The sequence below is a fragment of the Zootermopsis nevadensis genome, unplaced genomic scaffold (assembly GCF_977971745.1).
Source record: "Zootermopsis nevadensis isolate Lab colony 2312 unplaced genomic scaffold, Znev_1.0 Znev_ptg000013l, whole genome shotgun sequence".
Taxonomy (NCBI): Eukaryota; Metazoa; Arthropoda; class Insecta; order Blattodea; family Termopsidae; genus Zootermopsis; species Zootermopsis nevadensis.
The window spans coordinates 6,547,728-6,569,655 of NW_028259145.1; the positions used below are offsets into that span (position 1 = coordinate 6,547,728).

Sequence of the window (21,928 nt, forward strand, 5' to 3'; positions counted from 1 at the left end):
TATGTCTTCGTTTTCTTATGCTAAATTCTTGTATTTTGAAGTTTAGTTTGTGGCGATTTATAGTTTTTCTTTTAACATATGACTGTAAACACACTTTTGTTCTGGTATTCTGTCTTGTAGCATGACCCAAGTAAATTGGACCACTATGGACAAATTCTACTGCATGGGAAGGGATATGACCGTTGGTTTGACAAGTCCTTCACACTCTGCATTGGCTCCAATGGACGGGTAAGCCACAAAAAATAAATCATGACATTACAAAATATATTCTCAGAAAAATAGAAGTGCATGCATTATGTGTTACGAAATTTGGTAACTGTTCCTCATGTAACCGTCTCTCATGTCTAACAAGTAAGAAAATTAATGCTGGTAGTGAACAATGCGACCAAGTACTTTTTAAACATATATAATCACTTCCTTCATATTGTTTTGTATAGTGCAGAGAAGTGTCTTAAGAACCTTTTTATATGAGACTTGTATCTAGTAAGAAAAACTTGTCAGTCGTGGCAAAGTTTGCAACCTTACTCATTCCAAGCACCATCTTATTTCTCAACTTCCTCTTTGTTTTGCATATCCACAAGCCAATCCATATTCAGCAGAGGGCAGGGGGGAAGAAATTTGAAATAGAACTGCCTGTGGAAAATATAATACTAATGAAAGTTTTATAAGTGGTTGAATAAAAAAAAGCAAAAGATGCTGCAAAGCAGTGATAGTCAAAGGGCTTCTTTTGGCCAGAAAGCAAACTCTTCTGAAATAGGCTATGTAAGTGAGAAGTGTCAGTTCAGCTGTGTCATACCAAGTAAAATATGCCTTAGCATCGGCAAAGGAACATGGATCTCAAGTTTCAAGGCAAGTTTGGGGTGGATGGTGAGGTTTCTTAGAGTAAATTATTTGTGTGATAAAACTAAATATTTCCCAGTACTTCTACATGCATGTGAATGGGAATTACTGTTCTGGGTTTTGGTGCGCCTCTACCATGAAAAACCTTAATTGTCACAGGAATTATTGTGTTTTTGAAATTATGTTATCAGTTTGGAGTGAGCGGCAGCAGTGCTTGCACTTTTTTTTAGATTGATAATGTTGATCAAACGCATGTATTTTAAAATGTCTCTTAGTATGACAGTGAACAGTAAAATTGAGAAGGGTGTTACAGTAAGAACTGCTGATGTTGAAAAACAACAGTGCTCCATAATATTGCTCATTATGGTGGACAGCAGAAAATTTCTGCCAGTCACACCTTTAAGAGAGAAACACTACCAAAAGTCAATGTGAAAGTTGTGTTAATTCAATCAAAAGAAACTTGATGCATTTATCATGATGTGATCCTGTATTGGATCAAATGTGTGTGTGCATGTGTCTGGAGGGCTGACATTGATTATGTATCTGATGTTTGCTTGTATAAATCTTCCTTTAAAACAGTGGTGAGAGAACAGTTTTGTAACAGGTATCAGGAGCTCAGCTATTGTATTGACTGGCTATGGACTGTACGACCGGGGTTTGATTCCCACCGGGGGCAGAGGATATTTCCTATAGCCTCTGCATCCAGACCGACTCTGAGACCCGCCCAGCCTCCTGTTCAGTGGGTACCAGGGTCCTAACATTCAGCATGCATATTTATTCAATATGCTTCTATAAATATTATTTTGTTTTTTGTTTATTAACACAGTAGGGGGTGAGGTCTATTCAAGGGTGCAGCATATTTGAGAAAATACAGACTGGTCCCTTCAAATTGTCAAGTATGAGGAATATTTGTATGACTGACAGAAATAATTACAAACAGGATCTAGCTCAAAAAATTTTCTGGTGATCAGTTTACAATGTGATGGAAGTTTTCTTTCCTCATTTCCAGATTGGCTTCAATGCAGAGCACTCATGGTAAGTACCTGCTATTCCTTCATCAAATTGAATTTGCTGTTCTTCAGGTGGTATGGCTGTCTGTTTTTATTGCTGTTGTATGTTGATAGATTTTCAATCATGTAATGAATTTAAAATTATTGAGGTTGATTGATTGTGGTATAGAACAGTGGTATTCAACCTTTTTTGTTCACATACCCCCAGATATAATTTCTCTTCAACTTTGTACCCCCAAAGTTGTTGGTGTATAATTCAAGTTATACATAGTATATAATCTACATCTTAAATAAATTACATTGCTGATTATTCAGTGTTTATCATAATTTTTTTTTTAATTTCACTTACCCCTAAGATGTCTTTGCGTACCCCCGGGGGTACAGGTACCCCAGGTTGAATACCACTGGTATAGAAGACTAACTGAATTCTTTTTGAAGATAAACAATAAGAGTTATTAACAAACAGATAACTAATGTGTGTTTCTGTCTGAAGTGAATAATTCTCTGTTTAGATAATCACAAAGGAAACCCCAGTTTGAAAGTGGAAATTAATTTTTTTGTAGTCATTTGAGTTGTATGCGAATTTAGCGGTGACAGCTGCAGTCTGAACCGTGTATTGTCTTTTTATGATAATAAAAATGTGCACAAGTTATTCCAATTTGATTCTCTTTTAACAGGAATCATGTTGGAAAGTGCTATAGAACATGTACCTAGTATGTATGAAATGGCAGAACTAGCCATTGGGAAGTTGAAATGTTATAAATCTCCAGGTATTGATCAGATTCCAGCAGAATTAATTAAAGCAGATGGCAAAGGGTTGCATATGAGGATCCATAAGCTTATTCAGTTAATTTGGAATAATGAAGAGATGCCACAACAATGGAATTAATCCATAATTATTCCTATTCATAAGGAGGGGGACAAGACTGAGTGTGGTAATTACCGAGGAATTTATCTGCTATCAACCTCATACAAAATTCCATCAAACATTCTTTTGGCAAAATTAACCCCATATGCAAATGAAATTATTGGGGATCACCAGTGTGGGTTCTGACGAAACAGATCAACGATTGATCAGATCTTTTGCATTTGTCAGATACTAGAGAAAAAATGGGAGTTCAGTGGAACCATACATCAATTATTTATAGATTTCAAAAAAGCCTATGACTCTGTGAAGAGAGAAGTGTTGTATAATATTCTTATTGAATTTGGTATACCAAAGAAGCTAATGAGTCTAATACAAATGTGTGTAGGTAAATATGTATCTGAAACATTCTTCATCAAGAACGGTCTAAAACAAGGAGATGCTTTGTCTCCCTTGCTCTTTAACTTGGCGCTAGAATATGCCAACAGGAAAGTCCAAGATAGGCAGGAGGGTTTGCAATTGAATGGGATACATCAGCTATTGGCATATGCTGATGATGTTAATTTATTTGGGGATGATATAAATACAATAAAGAGGAATGCAGAAGTTTTACTAGAGGCTAGCAGACAGGTGGGGCTAGAAGTAAATTCAGAAAAAACTAAGTACATGTTAGTATCTCGTCATCAGCAGACAGGCGGGCAGAATTATCTTAGGTTGGCTAATAAATCCTTTGAAAGTGTTACAAAGTTCAAATATTTGGGAACAACAATAACAAATCAAAATGATACTCATGAGGAAGTTAGGAGGAGACTAAATTCCAAAAATGCTTGTCACTTCTCAGTTCAAAATATATTAAGGTATCGCTATAAATGTTTATGGAATTAGCAAATTTTAAAGTTTTCTTGTTGTAGTAATACTCTGCGACTAGGACATTTATGTATGTCACTATTTAAGGTTATATACTATAAAGCAGCATGTTATGGGTGTTTGTCGAAAAGTAGATTAGATGAATTGTAGAGAGAATTTTGAGATGTCTAAAGGTTTATCTAATACCGTTATATATTTAAATTTGTGCCACTTGTTTTAATCAAATGCATCAGTTCAGTTTCCTGGGACATGGGATTGACTGTAGCTTGCTAAGTCAGTTGCCAGATACAGCTTACATTTACTGACTTAGAACCTGGACTATCTGTTTGGTCAGTAGCAGATTATTCTCACTTGATGTATTTCAACAACAGGAAAATGAGTACTGTTACAGGTACAGTATTTATGATAAACAAACATGCTACATGTTGCATTGTACAATAACATACCTTCAGTGCAGATCATTACAGGTTCTGCAAGTACCAGTGATTTTCTTGGTCTTACAAAACCAATTACATACTGCTTTTGAACAGTAAACCCTGTTACTTATGTTCATGGAATGCACATTTTCTGTAGTTTACATGATTCTTTTAAGCCCCTTTAATTTATTGTTTTTGTTCCTGCAAAATATGTGTTACTTCACAGGAAATTCTTGGGGTGTTATCCCAGTCATGTGACTGGTGGGCTTTTCTTTTCAGTAGTTGTCTACTCTGCAAGCATAATTTTAGTTTTTGTTGTGTAATTTATTTCAAAACAGCTGCAATCTTAGCTGAGCCTGCTACATGTACTGCAGTTGTCTTATTTGAATTTGCATGTTAGATAAGGTGTGATGACAATTCAGAAGGGGAAAAACTTGTTTTTTAAAAGAAAAACTCAGCATATTACAGAATGTGACAGACACGTGGGGAAGCATGTCCTTGGTGAGTAAACATTTGTTATCAGCACTAACTCTGAATAATGTAATTCAAACAGTCGTGCCATTGTAATAATTTGGTATGCATTCCAGTAAAGTATTGAGATGAAAGAATCTTACAATTTTTATGTTTCATTCAATTTACTCCAGTTTCTATCAGTCTCCAGAAAAGTATACGTAGGGTTGCACTGTATGTGATATTTACTTTGACCATAATGTTTACTTTGAGAATTACCAAGTGTCACTGTTGTACCATTATAGTAAGACAACTTTAATTACCACATGCATGTGCATCCACAATAGTTCACACTTTTTATTTTAAAATTTAGAATTTAAGTTGGTGTTAATGCCTGCAAGAAAACTACTTTCTCGGGAAATTGTAAGAAAAATATTAACTATGAAAAGAGTTCGTACAGGAGTACCTCAGAGATATTGCGGGTTCGGTTCCAGACCACCGCAATAAAGCGAGTCACACGAGTTTTTTGGTTTCCCAGTGCATATAAAAGTTATGTTTACACTATATCGTAGTCTATTAAGTGTGCAATAGAATTATGTCTAAAAGGACATTGAGAGAATTACCAAAATGTGACACAGAGACACGAAGTGAGCACATGCTGTTGGTAAAATGGCGCCGATAGACTTGCTCGACACAGGGTTGCCACAAACCTTCGATTTGTAAAAAACGCAATATCTGTGAAGTGCAATAAAACGAGGTATGCCTGTATTGTAAAGCATTGTTGGCTCATGATACCAGATATAATTCCTGTTGTAGGAGTAATTTGTATATGTGTGTAGGCCCTTTGGCATATTTTCTTCATTTGATGTCATTGTTCTATTGGTTACATCTTGACATGAATGGTTGTTAAGCCAGATTCATATGTTCTGTTCATTATGTTGTTTGTCCCTTCAGAGTAAACCATAAGTGCATTTTTTCAGGGCGGATGCAGCCGTCATGTCACATGTCTGGGAGTACATCATCATGGAGGAGGAGACGTCTCTCATTGGGTAAACACTGGCTACAGACTGAAGCAATATACACCTTTCTTTCAGTTTCTTTTTGTCAGTGTCCTCATATCTGAATTTTGAAATCTTTCTGTTAGCTGCGGGACTTAACAGTATGCAACCACTGGATGAAGACAAGTTGTTCTTATAATGACAGCATTAAACCCTTACTTTTTTGCCAGGGCAGCCAGAAATTACAAGTGACACAAAATTATGAGGAATTTGACATCATCCTAAGCTTCTTCCTCCTCTCGCATATACATCAGGCATTTAAATCTTCTATGGGTCGTTTCTCGTACGCTGTACATTCGCCTGTAAGCTGTACTCTCTGGCCTGTAGCCATCAAACTAAGAACCATATTGAGATATTTTTTGAAATTTGCTATGACATAGGCACTGAAGTTTTGGTTTGTATACCAATAACCTTGCATTAGGAGGACAACAGACCAGCCAGACAAAGAAAATAAAACTTTTACCAAAACTAACATTCAGCATGCTATGGACTTACGAGATGTCACACACACACTCACCCTGGCAGGTTTGCAAATTTGGAGCATTTTGCACTTCTAGATGACAATGACATTAGTGGAAAAATTTCTTGTGAAGACAGTTCTGAAGGTGATGACTTCATACAGTTACTGCTACCATAAATACACTTAATTGAAAGATTATATTGCATCACAGATCTTGGGTACTGAAGAGAATTTCACAGAAGCCAACACAAAGATCACACTAGAATAAGAACTGCCTGCCCTTCATAACCTCCCTCCCCCCCAAAAAAGAAATTTTATATATATGCCAAAATTTTCGAAATGTATCCAATTCTTCAACACTTTAACAAAAATTTACACAATTTGTACCCCCAAAACCAGGATATTGGTATAGAAGAGTCTTTGACTCTGTGGAAAGGCTGTCTGTCTTTCAAGCTGCCAAGTTTGGGATAAAATCTTAACAAGCTGTGTGGTTCCAGCACAATATGTCTGATCCATAATAATTTGTATGGACAAGGCATGGAAGTGACCAACCTTTTTATGAATTCGGACACAAAATTTGGTTTGTTGGGTCACTGTCACAGACTCTGGATGGGCAGTTTTTATAATTCTCTAGATTTAGCATGTTTCCTGAAATAAAAGGAAACTGATTGTATGTGTTCTTCCCTTGATAAAAGCCTCACACCCAAAGTAAAACCAAAAAGAAAAAGAGGAGATTATTTGGGTCTATGTTTAAGGAACCTAATTGCTGACGTAGATGATGATAAGATAATGGTGATGATCTCCACCTACAACACAGGTGACATGAGGTACAAGTGTCTGTAAAGGCATGTACACACCAAGAAACATCTCATTAGCAGAGTGTGCCAACAGCTTGTGCAAAGATCACAAGTTGTTCATGCTTGCTGTTCACGTGGCGTGCATCTGCGTGTCGGATGTTCTGTGAAGTCGTACCCATTCAAATGCTGGACTTCATGTTCTCAACTTTTTGATGCTCGTGTCTGTGTTGTGACAGAATTATTTTCATCTTTCTTTCGGTTTTGCTCAGTTTGCTCTTGAACTAGAAGTGGTCTGATTCCACGCATCATCCTTCTTGTTTTTAATTCTGTCATTTAATTTTAATCTCATAACTGAATTTTTGTGTTATTTTTAGATGAATATTAACATACTTTATATAATCACTGTTCACACAGCAGGTTCAATCAAGTTTAATTTATTAGCATTGGTACCAGTGCAGTTACAATCAGTTATCCTTGTTAAGTATGTCAGGAAACGCTGAAACTGGAAATGTTGGTCCTTAATTAGTTTTCCCTCCTGTCAGACAGACAGTCGCTTGAATCGAATTCTGTTCTCTTGCCAGATGCTTAAACACAGATCACTCTTCCTTTACCAATCAAGTAACAAGTTTTTGTTCTGACATTGATGTTGGAACTTCATTTGCATCCTGTCACGTCTGCATTGTCATTCATCCCATGAACTTTTCAGTTGCCAACTTCTGTTTTCTGACTAATTTTCATTCTACATTTGTGGTTTGTTTCTATTATTCTTAGCTTTTTTTTCTTTTTAGTAGACAACCTTCTCCAGTAGTTTTCTTCTATTGTTTGTGTCTTTACTAAACATTTTATTTTTCAGTTTCTTTATGTTGGGTGTTGGCTCCTTGGTTCGAGATACGTCGACTGTTAACAGAATTGGGGATGGGCAGGTGACCTGCACTGACAACTACAATGTAAATTTTTCAGTGACTTCAACTTTTTTGTGTGTAATTGGTTATGGTTTCTCCTTGGTTTACCAGGGCTGATGCGCCAGTCATGAGTCACATGTGGGAGTACATTGTCGCAACTGAACTTGAAAATGGGTAACCATATGTTAATGTTATGATTGTTTGTGGTGTGATACTTAAAGTAACTCTCTAACTGCTACAACTGTTGCATTGTAGACATGACATATAGGCACTCACTGTGCAAAGTAACTTTTTTTTCTAATTCTCCAAATTATTACAGCATGATGATCTGGGTTATGTAAAATAGACAGTATACATTACATAATTGCGATATTAACATGAATATGTTTGGGTTTTGTGCTATACCTTTAGGACATTGCTTGCATTTAATAATTGCTTGGCAGGTCATAAATGTACATAACAGTGTTCTAAAAGTTTCACTTTCCTTATATTACTTTATTCATTATAATGTACAACATAATTTATGCAGCAAGTTTATATTTGTGCGTAGTTTGTGTGACTGAAGTAAATACAAAATGTTCGGACAGGCGAACCGTCAGGTGGGGTATGGTGAGGGAAGCTAAGTTGCAAATAGTTATCAATGAATGTTGTCAGTTGTACATAACTGTATTTTCTCAACTACTCCGTGAACATTTTTCCAAGAATTTGTAACCAAAAACTTGGGTACACCACTTGTTCGTAACAAGGTTGACAGTAATATTCATTTCCAGCACAGTTTCACATTTTCCTCTTCCGTACCTGCACGTCAAACCAGATGCAGCTGCAGCGTGTGTTTGAGGTACTGCATTCTGTTAAACCCTGGTACTACAAAAAGCATGGGGTCATGATCTGTCACAGTTCATGAAAGACAGGAAAATAATTGAAGAAAAAAAGCAATCTGAAATTGCACTGCTTGGACAAAATATGACATAAGTTATGTAAGAGACTGGAAAATAGGGAAGTGTTGGTGCTGCATGTAGTCATCTTTTATTTTCTCTTCTTTGTGTGATCTCTCTTCCAGAATTAATAAAAAATATTTGTGTGAATTTACTGAATAGCCCTTCAGCCACAATTGCTTTGCAGCAAAATTGAGTTTGCTAAAATTTATAATTACTTTGATGAAACAAGAACTTTTTCATCATGTGATTTAAGTTCTGTCATGTTCCAAAATTTTAGACTTTTATCAAGCAAGTGTAAGAATGTATGAGCAGTGTGTGTGTTCTGAACTCTGAACAGCACACCATTTTCAAATGCAGTAATGCAAATGATTCATGCAACAAGAAGCAGTTAATGACTTGATTCGTAACATATGATATAATAACGTGTGCATGTGTGTGTGAATAAGTAGCATAAAATACAAATAAATCTGCACAATATTTCCCAAGAACAATGTGCACTAATGGGCTAAATCACATACACAGTCACATTATTAACATTTACTCATCAGATTTACTTTACATTAAAGAATTTATCTATTTAAAATTTACTGTCATGCACTAAGGTTTTCTTTCCTGAATTTGCGTAAGTAGCATGCAAGAATTAAAAAATGTTGGCAGAATGTAATGTATAAGTTTAATTTTTCTGACAGAAATCTGTTTTTAATATACATACTAAAATCCCTCTTTGTGTATCTCTAAACTGTTCCTGGAAGGTCGATGATAGGGTGAGGTCATGACACAGCGCTGCACCTCATTTCTTTTTATTCATCTCTCGTTCTTGCAACTTTGCTACCAAACTAATAACTTGTGTGAGCTGCATGTTTGTGTACAATGTGTTGATATTCCAGGTGATGGCCACATTTTCATAAAGCATTACTGATTGTAAGAGTGATCATTATTTTATAATAAGAGGTAAGATATTAATTAAAATATCTGAAGTTACTGTTTCAGTTTACTGGCATACTTCACTGTGTATTTTAAGATTTGTAAGACAGAAGTTTAGGCATATAAGAGAAGTTTTTATTGAACGCTATACAAAAGTTTTCAAAAGTAAATTTGTCAGTTCAGGTAAGAAGTGTTCTCTTTTCCACCATTTTATAAATTTGGCTGTTACATTTCATTTTGCAATCCTGCAGCCAAAAGGCAACACTCTCTGCACCGTGACTTAAAGAAAAGTAGACAAGGAAGTGTGTTAAGCTGCAGCACTAGAAAGGCACTGATGGGAAGCAGCATGTCCAATATGAATTTGTCTCTCAAAATACAGGTTTTTCGTGCAGACTTATAACATAAATTTCATGTTGAGGAGTTAGCCTATTAGTGGACACAGGTGTTGATCCATTTAAAAAAGAAAATATCCATGTTTTCAGCAGTTAGAATTTGCTACTGAAATCATCAGTGAACAGCTGTGTACTTTACATTATAATACAGAATTTAATATTTACATTTATGAGGCCCTAATTTTTATTCAAATCTAAGATAGCCGGCCATTTCTTATTGTTCGTAAAATATTTTCCCCAGACTCGGCAGTCTGCAATTGATTCTTCTTGAGATTGGTACACAAAATGGGCAAAAATCTATTCTTTCCCATGTATTCGGCACTTGGCTCATGGTAATCCTTTTCTTCATCACTGTATCTCATACCTTTGTCTTGTCAGTATTCTTGCTTTTGATTGAAAAAAAGGCACACTAGATTAATCTGTAACTAAGATAGGCATAGAAAAATTAACTTTTGATAGTGGAATTGGATTTTCAGTTCAACCTTCTCAGTAAATTTTGGCCTCCTCTTTGTGTCAGTTTCTTAAAGATCCCTTAATCATAAACCTTATTTAACCATCCACAACCTGAGAGCTGATATGTGGTTAAAAATATAGAATTGCACATATATTTGTTTGCATTGATAAATAAAATAATTGCACAATACATAACCTAAGTATTTTTATGACCCAAATAACTACATTGTTATTATGCAGTATACATTCATATTTATTTTATAATAATCCATTAAAGTATTCTGCATATATTTTGTTTATGATCAGGATGACAGCTTTCTCTTTCATATTGCGATAAATTCCAGGAGGCTTATTTCAGAACAATTGTATGAACAGAAAGCAATTACTACTCTTGAGAATTGTATTCTGTTAAATCCCTGGTTTTCTTCCCATTTATGTGTTGAACAGTTTGAATTTATTATGTTTTACTTTAATATTGTACACTGGGGACCAGAGACATTTTCCATTAAAGGTTGGTTTCCGTTTAAAATGGTCCATTTCTGTCATGTTATATTGTCTTATGAAGTCAGAGTGTATGCCCCAGTAGAGCGCTGAATTTGAGGTTTGCACAGTGATGTTAATTTAAGTGACACTGTTAATTTTTTTGCCAAAAATTGATACATTTGCTTCAGTAATGTAATGCACTGCCTTTCAGTCCTGTGCTTTATTTTTGCATTTGCTTTATAATTGCTTCTTAATTTTATGGCTTAAAATTTAAAAAACAAAATAATTCCATCTGGGAAGTGAAACTGTAGCACTATGTGTTTAGGGAATTCACTTATAAAATCTGCATTTGGGAATAGCACCACTGTAAATGTTAATATAGTATTATTTATGTAATTCTTGTTTCTTAGAAAGGAAGATTTTATTAAATTTATGGCTAAAGATTGCTGTGACATTTTCATCCTTTAAGTACACAGCAAAGGTGTCAAAGTTCAGTGGTTGTCAAACTGCATTTAGTATTCTTGGGTGTCTGCTGACACAGCCCCCTTCATACATTTCTGTATGTAATACTGCAGGTTAGGAGAATTACATGTACAAATACTGTACTCGTATGCTGATAATATTCTTATCTACCATGTTAAATATTTCATATGTATATTCTCATCTGCTCTTTTGAAAAGTGATATACCAGGAAGTAAAATTGAAATGAAAAATCACGTACTCATACTGTCAAAATCATTTGAAAGTTGCTATATTAATGCTGCAGAACATCCAGATGTTAATACCACAGCATTGTTAGAAATCCCAAGAATCAATTAAATTCTATTTTGTGGCCTTGTTTGTAGCCAAAAGACATTCTGAGTGAAAATCGTATGAAAAATACTGTTTTGTAACAGTGTGTTTTGAAAATAGCAATTATACTAATTGTTGTTTTTTAATGTATAGGGAATATCTTACAGCATACAATCTAATTTTCTGTTAAAATTCTGGAAAAGTATCAGGATCAGTGTAAAAGAATGAGAAGAAGTATCATAAATTAGTAGTATTTAATAGTGTTTACAGTATTTTAATGTTATGTTTAGTATAGTAAATATTGAGGTGTGTGGGTAATTGAATATGAAGTTATATTGCAAGACTCGTCCTTTTATTCAACATCAGTATTTGTTTTTTATGTGATGATGAATAATTTACAATTTATTGATCCCATGAATATAAATTATAATTTAATTGTAGATATGGAGAAGATGGGAGAACAAAAGGTACCCCAGAATTCACACCTCCGGCGCCTATCAGATTACAGTGGAATCTCTTGCCACCTTGCATTGCTGCAATTGACTTGTCATATCAGGTAAGAAGGTGCGGTAGAACCTTGATGTAGCAAATATCAGTGAACCGTTGTATTTTAACTTTGTTATTTTGTGAGTTTTTTGCTGTTGTACTGTGTGTAGTTAGCTCTGATTTAATTCTTCCAGATTTTCCTTGATATAGGAAGGTTTTTACAAGGACTTTTTGTGTAATTATTGGGCCCATTTAGTTTGCTCTGCAAATTGGGAGGAAAAGGAAGAGTGGACTAATTAAGAGTAATTATCTTCAACATTGGATGATTAAAATACATTTATTAGTATAATGTATTTTTCTTTGTAACAAAAGCCTTTGTGGTGTGTAATACTGAAACAGTTGCATTTTGTTTTTAAAACAAATTGCCTGAACTTCTAAATGCCATTTGAAATAATATGTATTTTTAAGTATTCTAAGAAAATTAATATTCCGCTTTCATTATTTGCTCAAAAGAATTATAGTTTATGTAAAATGTTCTTGTTGTTTTCTTTTGGTTTAAGGTTCTACATTTTGTAGTTATAGTGATGTAGAGTTGCTTCATTTCATCCTGCAGGTAGCGTTGAGCCTGCTGAATGACGTAGACCTGCGAGTTTACATGCACAGTGCATATGGAAAGGGTTTTATGAAGGAGTGCCGCATAAGTCCAGATGCCTTTATACAAATGGCTCTTCAGCTGGCTTATTATAGGGTAAGCTAACACTAACTGGAGCTTAACATGATTGTCTTCTAAAATGGAAGGCTCCTGGACTTGGCTAAAATTTATTCCATGTGTTCTGTCTTGTGATGTTCAGATCAAAAGTTCTCTTGATCCTTTCAGGGTAAAATTAATTATACATATTTTATAAAAATATTTGTAGGCATATCCATATTGTCTGTGTGGCCAAATTGTGAACACACCATCCTCGTATATGTGCCGGCATTTCAGCGTTATAAGGGTGAAGTCAATGGCTTCGACTTTGAAAGCCATCACAGATATGTTGGGTACCAGAGGGGATAATGGGAATCCCATGGCTGTGCCTTGGACTTGTCAGTAAACTGAAAAGAGGGAACATGTTGGCAAAATGTATTGGAAGTAGTGTCATATATAAAGTTACATATATTGTGTTAGCAAAAGCACTGTGAAGTGAGTAGTCTGCCATTAGATGGTATTCTTTCATGGAATTCCAGGCTTCTGGCAAACACATTGAGAAATACTCATTAATAGAATCCAAAAAGGACATCCAAACCTTGTGTGATGTTTTACAAAATTCATTTCATAAAATTTGAGAAGCTTTATTAATGGAAAAGACTTAAATGCAAGATAATCAGGCACTTGGGGAGGTACAACAATGGAACCTTGACAGTGAATAAAACCTTCAGTTACAGATTTGTTGCTTAATTCTATTGTTACTCTGTTGTAAAAATTTATGTGAGATTCTTAAAATAGTCTTCAGTTGTGTAAAAAATGTTGTGTTAGTGGTAACACTTAAATACCTTCCTGGCTTAATTTTTAAAATCCCTCACAACCATAACACCAAAACAGTGGGCACAGGACATGTTTCATCAACTCAGGTTTTTAAATGGGGTGCAGTGGTACATTTTAAATATCCTTTGAAGTTCAGGTAGTTTACATTTTAAGGAAGGGAACAGTGAATTAATCTCCGGAACTTCTTGACTGCAAGAACAATAATATTACATATCAACAACTGTTGAGAAAGCTATGTTATACTAAGAAGATGAAACTCTAATGAAGGACACCATTGTATACTTACTAAATACATTCAATTAACAGGATGCTGGCCGGTTTAGTTTGACGTATGAAGCATCCATGACGCGGCTGTTCCGTGAGGGGAGGACTGAGACTGTACGTCCTTGCACCATTGAGTCAGTAACATGGGTCCGTGCTATGCTTGGAAACGTTGCGTCGGTGAGATGAATCTGGTCAAGTTAAACTGTAAATGCTGTACAATCTGAATGTTAATATGTCGTAGCATTCTTTATGTGACTTTTACTCTCACATTTACATAGTTTTCTCTGAAAATATATTCAATTCATATAATGCAGCTGTGGTTTTTTGGTAGGTGGAGGAGCGTGTGCGGTTGCTGCAAATTGCATGCAATGTACATCAGGTAGCATACCAGGATGCTATGTGTGGTAAGGGAATTGACCGTCACCTTTTCTGTCTGTATGTGGTATCTAAATATCTGGAGGTAGACTCTCCATTTCTCAAAGAGGTGCTGAGTGAACCTTGGCGATTATCTACATCCCAAACACCTCATGGACAGACACCAAAACTTGACTTGAAGAAGTATCCTAGATGCATCTCTGCGGGAGGAGGTTTTGGTCCTGTTGCAGACGATGGATACGGAGTGTCATATATCATTGCAGGAGAGGACCTCATCTTCTTCCACATCACAAGCAAGCGGAGCTCGCCTGAAACTGTAAGTTTAAATGTAACTTAACTCCTTGAAACAGGTTTCCTCTTGAGAATCTGATAGTTACTTGGTCAAAAATAACCCATCTGTTTGGACTCAGAACATACTTATCCAGTTGAGTCTGTTCCACTTCTTCATGCCATTTCTTTAAGATCCATTTTAGTATTATCCTGTAGTCTCTACCTAGCTCTTCCATGTGATCTCTTCCCTTCAGTTTTCTGGCCAAATTGGATTGCATTTTTCATCTCCTCCATGCATGCTACATGTCCACACATCTCATTGTCCTTGATTTTATTGTCCTAATAATATGTATTGAAGGATACAAATTATGGATTTCCTTTTTGTGTAATTTTCTCCAGTCTCTTGCTACATTTTCTCTCTTAGGTATAAAAACTCTCCTCAGCAATTTGTTCTCCAGTACCAACAGTCTTTCTTTTCTTTTCTTTTCTTTCTTTCTCTTCTCTCCCCCCCCCCCTTTTTTTTTACATAGGGCTAGGGACAATGATTTGCATCCATATTATAATTTAGTAGTCATGTTGTTTCACAGATTGGAAAATACAAGATTATGGACTCATTGATAGCTGGCATTCCCAGAATTTAATTTATTCATAACTTAGTTATGAATAAGTTTGATCTGTTCCAATCTAAAATATATTAATTTTGCCACATTTTAAATGGTTATATTGACTATACTGTCTTACATTTTTATATATTTATTGTATGGTATTAAGGTATCACTGTTATGATACTGACATTTTTATTTTGCCTCTTTGCACCTCCCAGCACACATCTGTATTGGAGCTTATTTTGTGTGTTTCAAAATGCTAGGAAAACAGGAACCGGACTGACTGATACATTGCAGATGATGTGAACAATGACATGGCCAACATTTGTTGCGCATGTTTTGCTTCCTTTCGTAGATTTATTTCTTTCTGAGATGATTCTTCTCTAGTTACAGTATATATTTTTTATTATAAATGACCAAAATTTGCTTTCCTCTTACATGGTTAAATAAAAGTATTTAAATAAAATGAAGTGTTTCAGAGGAATGCATTGAAGTTTTATTCCTTGCGTTGCTCCTGCAGGACTCAAGCCGCTTTGCAGTGCATATACAACAGGCACTGTCAGACATAAAGAGTTTGTTCCTAGAATGGAGACAGCTCCAGCAACGACAGAAGAATCAGAAGCAGTAATGTTGTACATGCTTAGGGACCCAGCAGCAGGCATTCCACGTGACTGAGCGGCAGTGCGCAGCGTGTTCTCCCGAATCTCTCGTCTTGTTTATCTTTTGTTGAGATTGTTTTATTCACTGGAGAATTTGTTTGGATCTGCAGAATCTGTACAGAAATAGAACTTTTTCCTTTGTAAATCATGCACCATGATACTTTACTTAACACATTTACCCCTATATTCCATTCAGTTTATTTGTTTACTGCTGCTTTTACTGGACTAGTGTAGGTCAGATAGCAACATGTCATTGGAAGAGCACATAGTCTTCTCATCTGTTGCTAGATGGTGCATGTGCTTACCTTTTATGATTCCTTGAGCATGTATAGGTTTCATTTCTTTGCCGTATATTAGCAAAATATTCTTGTGCTGCTAAAAATGGCTGGGCTGAGAGGTAAGCCAGCAGTAGAGTTTGTGGGGGTGAGCATGTTCATGTGTTATGGAGTATTATCAGTGGTTCTTGTTTATAAGGTCCTACCCTAACAGGTCTGTTTCACATAAAACACAGGAAATGTTTAAATGCTGTACTCTCTCCTTACCTGTATCATGACATCATATGTTGCTTCTTATCTCATCTCAATAACCAGTGGGTTCTTTCCAGAGAACCTGAATTTTGGTGCATATTGAATCTTTATGTATTTATATTATGCCTTGAAAAGAAGATTTTTTTTGTAAATCTTTTACCTTTTAAAGTAATTGTTTTATTTTAACTTCTTGTCCATTTTTAAGCTGGCATTGTGCATGACAATTTGTTAGGATGAATCGTGTTGTGGAGTGATATACCATTATGCCCTGTTGTGAAAAATTTAAGGTCAGAGGGAATTTGAAGAGTAGGCAGGATAGAACTACAATGACTTCGTGTGTGTGGGACCCTGTGTTTCATTCATATGCCCCTCCCTCATGTAAATTGACTCTTACAAATGTAAATCAATGCAATTTCAACATGCAACTGATCAATGCAATAATTGTTGTTGACTGTTATAGTATAATTTTCCTTTTTAAGTAATGCTTGAACTTTGATGTTGGAAGTCCTATTTTTAAGTAAGCAACAACGAATCTAGTTAAAAAGCATATTGATTATGAACAGAAAGACTTGTTTCTGTGACAGTTTCATCTCACACATGTCTTGTGTCTTGCTTACATTCCAGTGATGGCAGTTGCAAGTAATGTAATATAACAGCTGGAAACTAACAGGAATAGCAAATGATCTAGTAACAGTAAAGTTTCTGTTGAATAATTGAAGGAAAAGCATGATACAGTCATCATGTCTGATCATTTTACCACAAAACTGTTATTTCATTTCTATAAATATTTTATCAAGTTATATCTATGAAATTGTGACATGAAGTACTTACATGCAGCAAATACTATGGTCATCCAGATTTGACCCAAACTTTTAATCATACCATGCTTTGTAAACCATCTTATTTGTTTTATGTTCTGTATTTTTCTTGAGGTACTCTCCATCTGCATATTTACACTAGTTTCATCTGTGCAGGTTAGAATTTTTAGGACAAAAATCAAAAAACTACTGAAATTCTGGATCAAATCTGAACCACCCTTGTACTCCTAAATCCTCTCATTCTTACTGGGAAATTTATTCCCTACCTTAAACCTTTGACTGCTGAGGATTTCTGCTTTGTGTGTTGGAAGAAACATACAAGTACGTAAATTCAAATGCTTGTAAAACGATGGTAAGTATGTACAGTTTGTCACTGGCCATACAAATATCATTAGAAGAATTATAAAATTCTGTACATTACAGGGGAAGAGAGATGCTGTGATATGCATAAACCCACACGGTGGTCAAAGGTTTAATTTAAAGCAATTTTTCTCCATAGTGAATGAACCTTATGTCCAGAATTTTATTCCTGTTTAGTAAATGGAGACTTCTCAGATTTTTATACACAAATACTACTTATTGTTATACTAAATACATAAGTTACTTATAATGTTGGCTTTAAGGGAGTTTCTAGCTTGTTTTCTCTTTTGTGATGAAAGTTTTTTTGAAAAATGTTGGTAAAACATTGATGTATTTCTGCTGCTTTGTACATATTTACAGACAAGTCTTTGTGAAAAGAGTTCAGAAGATACAGTCATATCATTGCCATGGTGAAGGTGTTTGCATCATAACATGTGAATGCATAATGGTGTTGGTGTTAGTTCATTATGTAAGGCTCAAGGTGAACAAATTTTCTACAGTACACAAAAGTTCAAAGTGTGCAAAGAAACTATGAGGAAGATTTGTACATGTGATTACTGTTTTCAGCATTACCTCTTTGTTTCTAAGGAAAATAAATTTTAAAGAATCTTTATGTTGTAAATATAGTTTCTGTTTTATGGAAATCACATTGTGAACTACTTAAGAATAATGAATCCCATTCATTTCCATCTGAGCCAGGGTAGCTCAGTCATATAGTGACTGGCTATGGACTGGATGACCAGGGTTCAATCCCCAATGGGGGCAGAGGATTTTTCCTCTAGCCTCTGCATCCAGACCAGCTCTGGGGCCCACCCAGCCTCCTATCCAATGGGTACCAGGGTCCTTTCCCGGGGGTAAAGTGTGGCCAGGGCGTGATACTGACCACTCTCCGCCATCTAGTGCTGAGGTAAAGAATGAGTATGGGCTATACCACCTCTCCCCCCATGCACCTAAATGGCATATAGTGGGACAGCTTTAATTTAATTTAATTCCATTGCCATCCAGTTTCTTCAAATCCCAAGTCTCCTTCATGTACCTGAAACTAATTTTTAGTAAAGATTCCTTTTAATTTATGCGGTGTGATGTACATTATCATGTTTAGGTATAATGATTGAACTTTGTATGACCTATGAACCTTGGGCCAGCATACACATCGTGCTGTACCACCAGTCATTCACACAGACAAGTGCCCCATCATACATCTTCATGGTATGGTGCTCACCTTTACCTTTGACAGACTCCATAATAGAAAAACTTACTTGTTAATGGAACACAGGTCAGCCACGCCATAAGTAAGAATGCTGTTGCCACCTGAGCTATCACAGATGGGGTGACAATGTGGCACATTACAAGAGTATGAAGTAACAGTAAAGAAAGTGAAAAATAAAACTGTTTTTCCCAAAGAGAAAACAGTGGAGTGACTACACCTGACATTTTGGCCAGGAAAGCAGAGGAGGGTCCACTGCCACACTGCAAAACTGGAAGATAACAATCACCTGGTTCCCCTTGTCAGCGTAGAATCCTTATTTATACTCATTGATTTATCAATAAATTGTCACATTGAGTTTGGCATGACTGCCATTGTGGTAATAAAGCTCACTCTGCTTCTGTGAGATCTTTATTCATAACATTAACATTTAAATTTTTCATGTTTTGAATGAAAAAGTGCCTACTTGAACACACATTTGGAATAGAATAGAGAGCGTGAAATTTCTTTAACTGTTTTGTATTACCATTAATGTGACTTCCGATTTTTATTCAAAGTAGCATGCCAAAAGGAAGGTGGTAATTAATGTTTCCCGTGATGTTGACTATTTAGAAATTATATGTTTACGCACACATTTGTTCAGAACCTGCCTGTTAACTTCTATCACATTGGAATAGGACATTTCAGTGCTCAAACTATTAGTGTGTTGATCAGAATGTAACTTGGGGATATAACCGTGTCCATACAGGTGGCTAAAATTTCATTGACAGTTATAAGAATATGATTATGATGAGAGGATAACTTTCTGGCTTCAGAGGCTTTTGATTAATGTGCACAAGCAGAAAATATTTTAGCCACATGATTACTAAAGAACGCCTTGTTTTTGTTACACACAAATTTAACCGTATTTATTTGTAAGGTAAATTTTTGGTAGTCTGGCTACTATAGGATGTTAAAATTATGTAAATGTTCAGTAATATTAGATCTAGGAAGTAAAAGAATAACTTGTGTCCATTAAAATGTTATAAAGCTAATTGAATAGCTGTTGACAGTTGTGTCACCTTTGTCAACATAGCCAGTTTGCCAGCTGTCTTCAATGATGGCGTGTTTATGAGTTTACTGTGTTCATCACAGAAGTTGCCATCTGTTGATAGTTATGCTCATTTGTCGGTATACACGTGCCTTGCTTGTCTTTCCAAATCACTGATGTCAAGACACTTCTCACACTATCACCCCATAAGAGTCTTACTGCCAAAGGCCTCCTGCATTCCTCTACGATTCTTTCTGACATTTGCACAACAGTTGGTAGATAGCTTTTGTGTTCAGGTCATTAAATATTGAGAGGAGAGAAAATTGTCGGTATAAATTTTGTGGCCAACCCCTTCCACTCCCCTTGTGAGACTTCTCACCATCTTGTGTTGCTGCCGTTGCCTGTGTTGCATTTTACATTTATATTGTAAATGTAGCCTGTCATGTCACAAAGTTTGTAAATGTTGTACAACAGCGGTTATGTTTCTTTGGTATGTATTACTTGAAAATAATACTCCCTTTTATCAACACAGTGACTTCATCTACAGTTAAATGTTCAAATGCATTGTACAATTTAGCATCAGTGTCATTGAGTGTATCAAATAGAGATCTTATTTTCAAAAGTCTGTCTCAGTTCTTGTCATTCTTGACTGCTTCATTATTATCATCACAAAAATGCCTGGGTATCTGAAAAAATTGATTATGCTTCATCATCTTACTGCAAAATAGCACATTGAACTGTTCAAAAAGTGGACCAGTAATCTTTCAGTGTGTCTTACTCATTACATCCCATGTGTGTGGCAAGAGCCAAAAATACATAATCTCCTGCGATGTCTCATCAGGAAGTAGTGAGCATCTGTCATTGTCTGGTATGCCTAATTATTAGTTATACAGTAGACTCATGATTATCCAGGTTGGTTGGGAAATATATTTTCCCAGACAATTCACAAAAATTTTAAAAAAAATGTAACAAATATGTAAATGTATTTACAGACATACACTACTAAAATGTTTAAAGATTTACTAATAACAGGAAGGATTTTATATACAGTACTTTTTTTAAAAAGGATTCCAACAGATAGTAATAACTTTCTATTGTTGTAAACTTCAGGTTGTAGCAACAATTTATTTATGTTAATACATTAAATATAAAATAATTATTGTATTTATTCCTTTCTTTTTAACTTTTAAATTACCAGGATTTTAAATTCCCTGTTACCCAATTTAAATCCCACAGTTACACTACTCTGTGCATGTTCCTGTAAAAATAATGTATATTTGTTTAAAACCCACATACAATAATGAAATAAAATACATACAGAAATGTTTACTGTCACTTAGGATCTGTTTCTCAAGCTGCTGCTCTGCAAGAGTATTTGTGACGGAAAGGAATGTTACACATATTTGCATTTTCTGCTATCGTTAGATTAATATTTTGATATTATTACTCCCTTTGCCTTAAAATGTGAATGCATCATGTAAACGTTTTTTTCCCCAAGACAAACAACTGTAGAATTCTTTGTTCCTGCTGTATACCACAGAGAGATAAGTTCAACCAACTTTTCTCCCCCCATAATACAGTCTGCCATTTGAGGGTCAATTTTGCTTGGTACAGTTTTCAGCACATAGAAATGCACAGACCAACACCACGGGCCTCACAACAGTATACACTCACTGCATGATGTTTCCTCGTGTGCTTCTTCTCCAGACAGGGCAACTAGGATGATGTTAGGCTCAGTCTACCTCATTGTATTCTTTGCATTTACAGTCCTCTCTTTCACTGCAAGGAAAAGGCCACAGACAAGTTGTTTCCTTAATTGTCATTTTATTTCACATGACTTTTGTATTATAAAGTAATTTATTACAACCTTTATTATTATTGTTCCAACTATTCACCAATTTATAGGGTATTTACTTCTGTGTACCCAAGACAAACCTTGCCCCTGACGTACATAGTGCAGCAGCTATTTCTGAAATACATTTTGTTTTTAATATGTGTTACATGTATTATATTATTATTATTACTGCATTCTGCGACTTATGTCACACCTCTTGCCCATCCTGTCACCTTTATCAGCATAGCTTGTGTGTGTTATAGTTTGCACTACTTGGAGTTCAAAGCATTATTCACATCAAAAATGAACTCATGTGTGCTG

At 35.4% G+C, this 21,928-nt stretch overlaps 1 protein-coding gene across 2 annotated transcripts in view; it reads left to right on the forward strand.

The window, feature by feature from the left end:
• whd (carnitine O-palmitoyltransferase whd) overlaps positions 1 to 20,937 on the forward strand; it is a 52,184-nt gene extending 31,247 nt beyond the window's left edge. Inside the window, exons 9-16 of one of the 2 annotated variants that reach the window (XM_022062102.2) lie at positions 121 to 228; positions 1,850 to 1,875; positions 5,429 to 5,497; positions 12,089 to 12,203; positions 12,747 to 12,881; positions 13,965 to 14,099; positions 14,254 to 14,613; positions 15,693 to 20,937. In XM_022062102.2, the coding sequence (XP_021917794.1) occupies positions 121 to 228; positions 1,850 to 1,875; positions 5,429 to 5,497; positions 12,089 to 12,203; positions 12,747 to 12,881; positions 13,965 to 14,099; positions 14,254 to 14,613; positions 15,693 to 15,800 (1,056 nt within the window). In that variant the 3' untranslated portion in view covers positions 15,801 to 20,937. Of the gene's footprint in view, positions 1 to 120; positions 229 to 1,849; positions 1,876 to 5,428; positions 5,498 to 7,776; positions 7,840 to 12,088; positions 12,204 to 12,746; positions 12,882 to 13,964; positions 14,100 to 14,253; positions 14,614 to 15,692 lie in introns of both variants that reach the window. The other variant, XM_022062101.2, reaches the window with a different exon arrangement.
• The last annotated feature ends 991 nt before the right edge of the window (positions 20,938 to 21,928 follow it).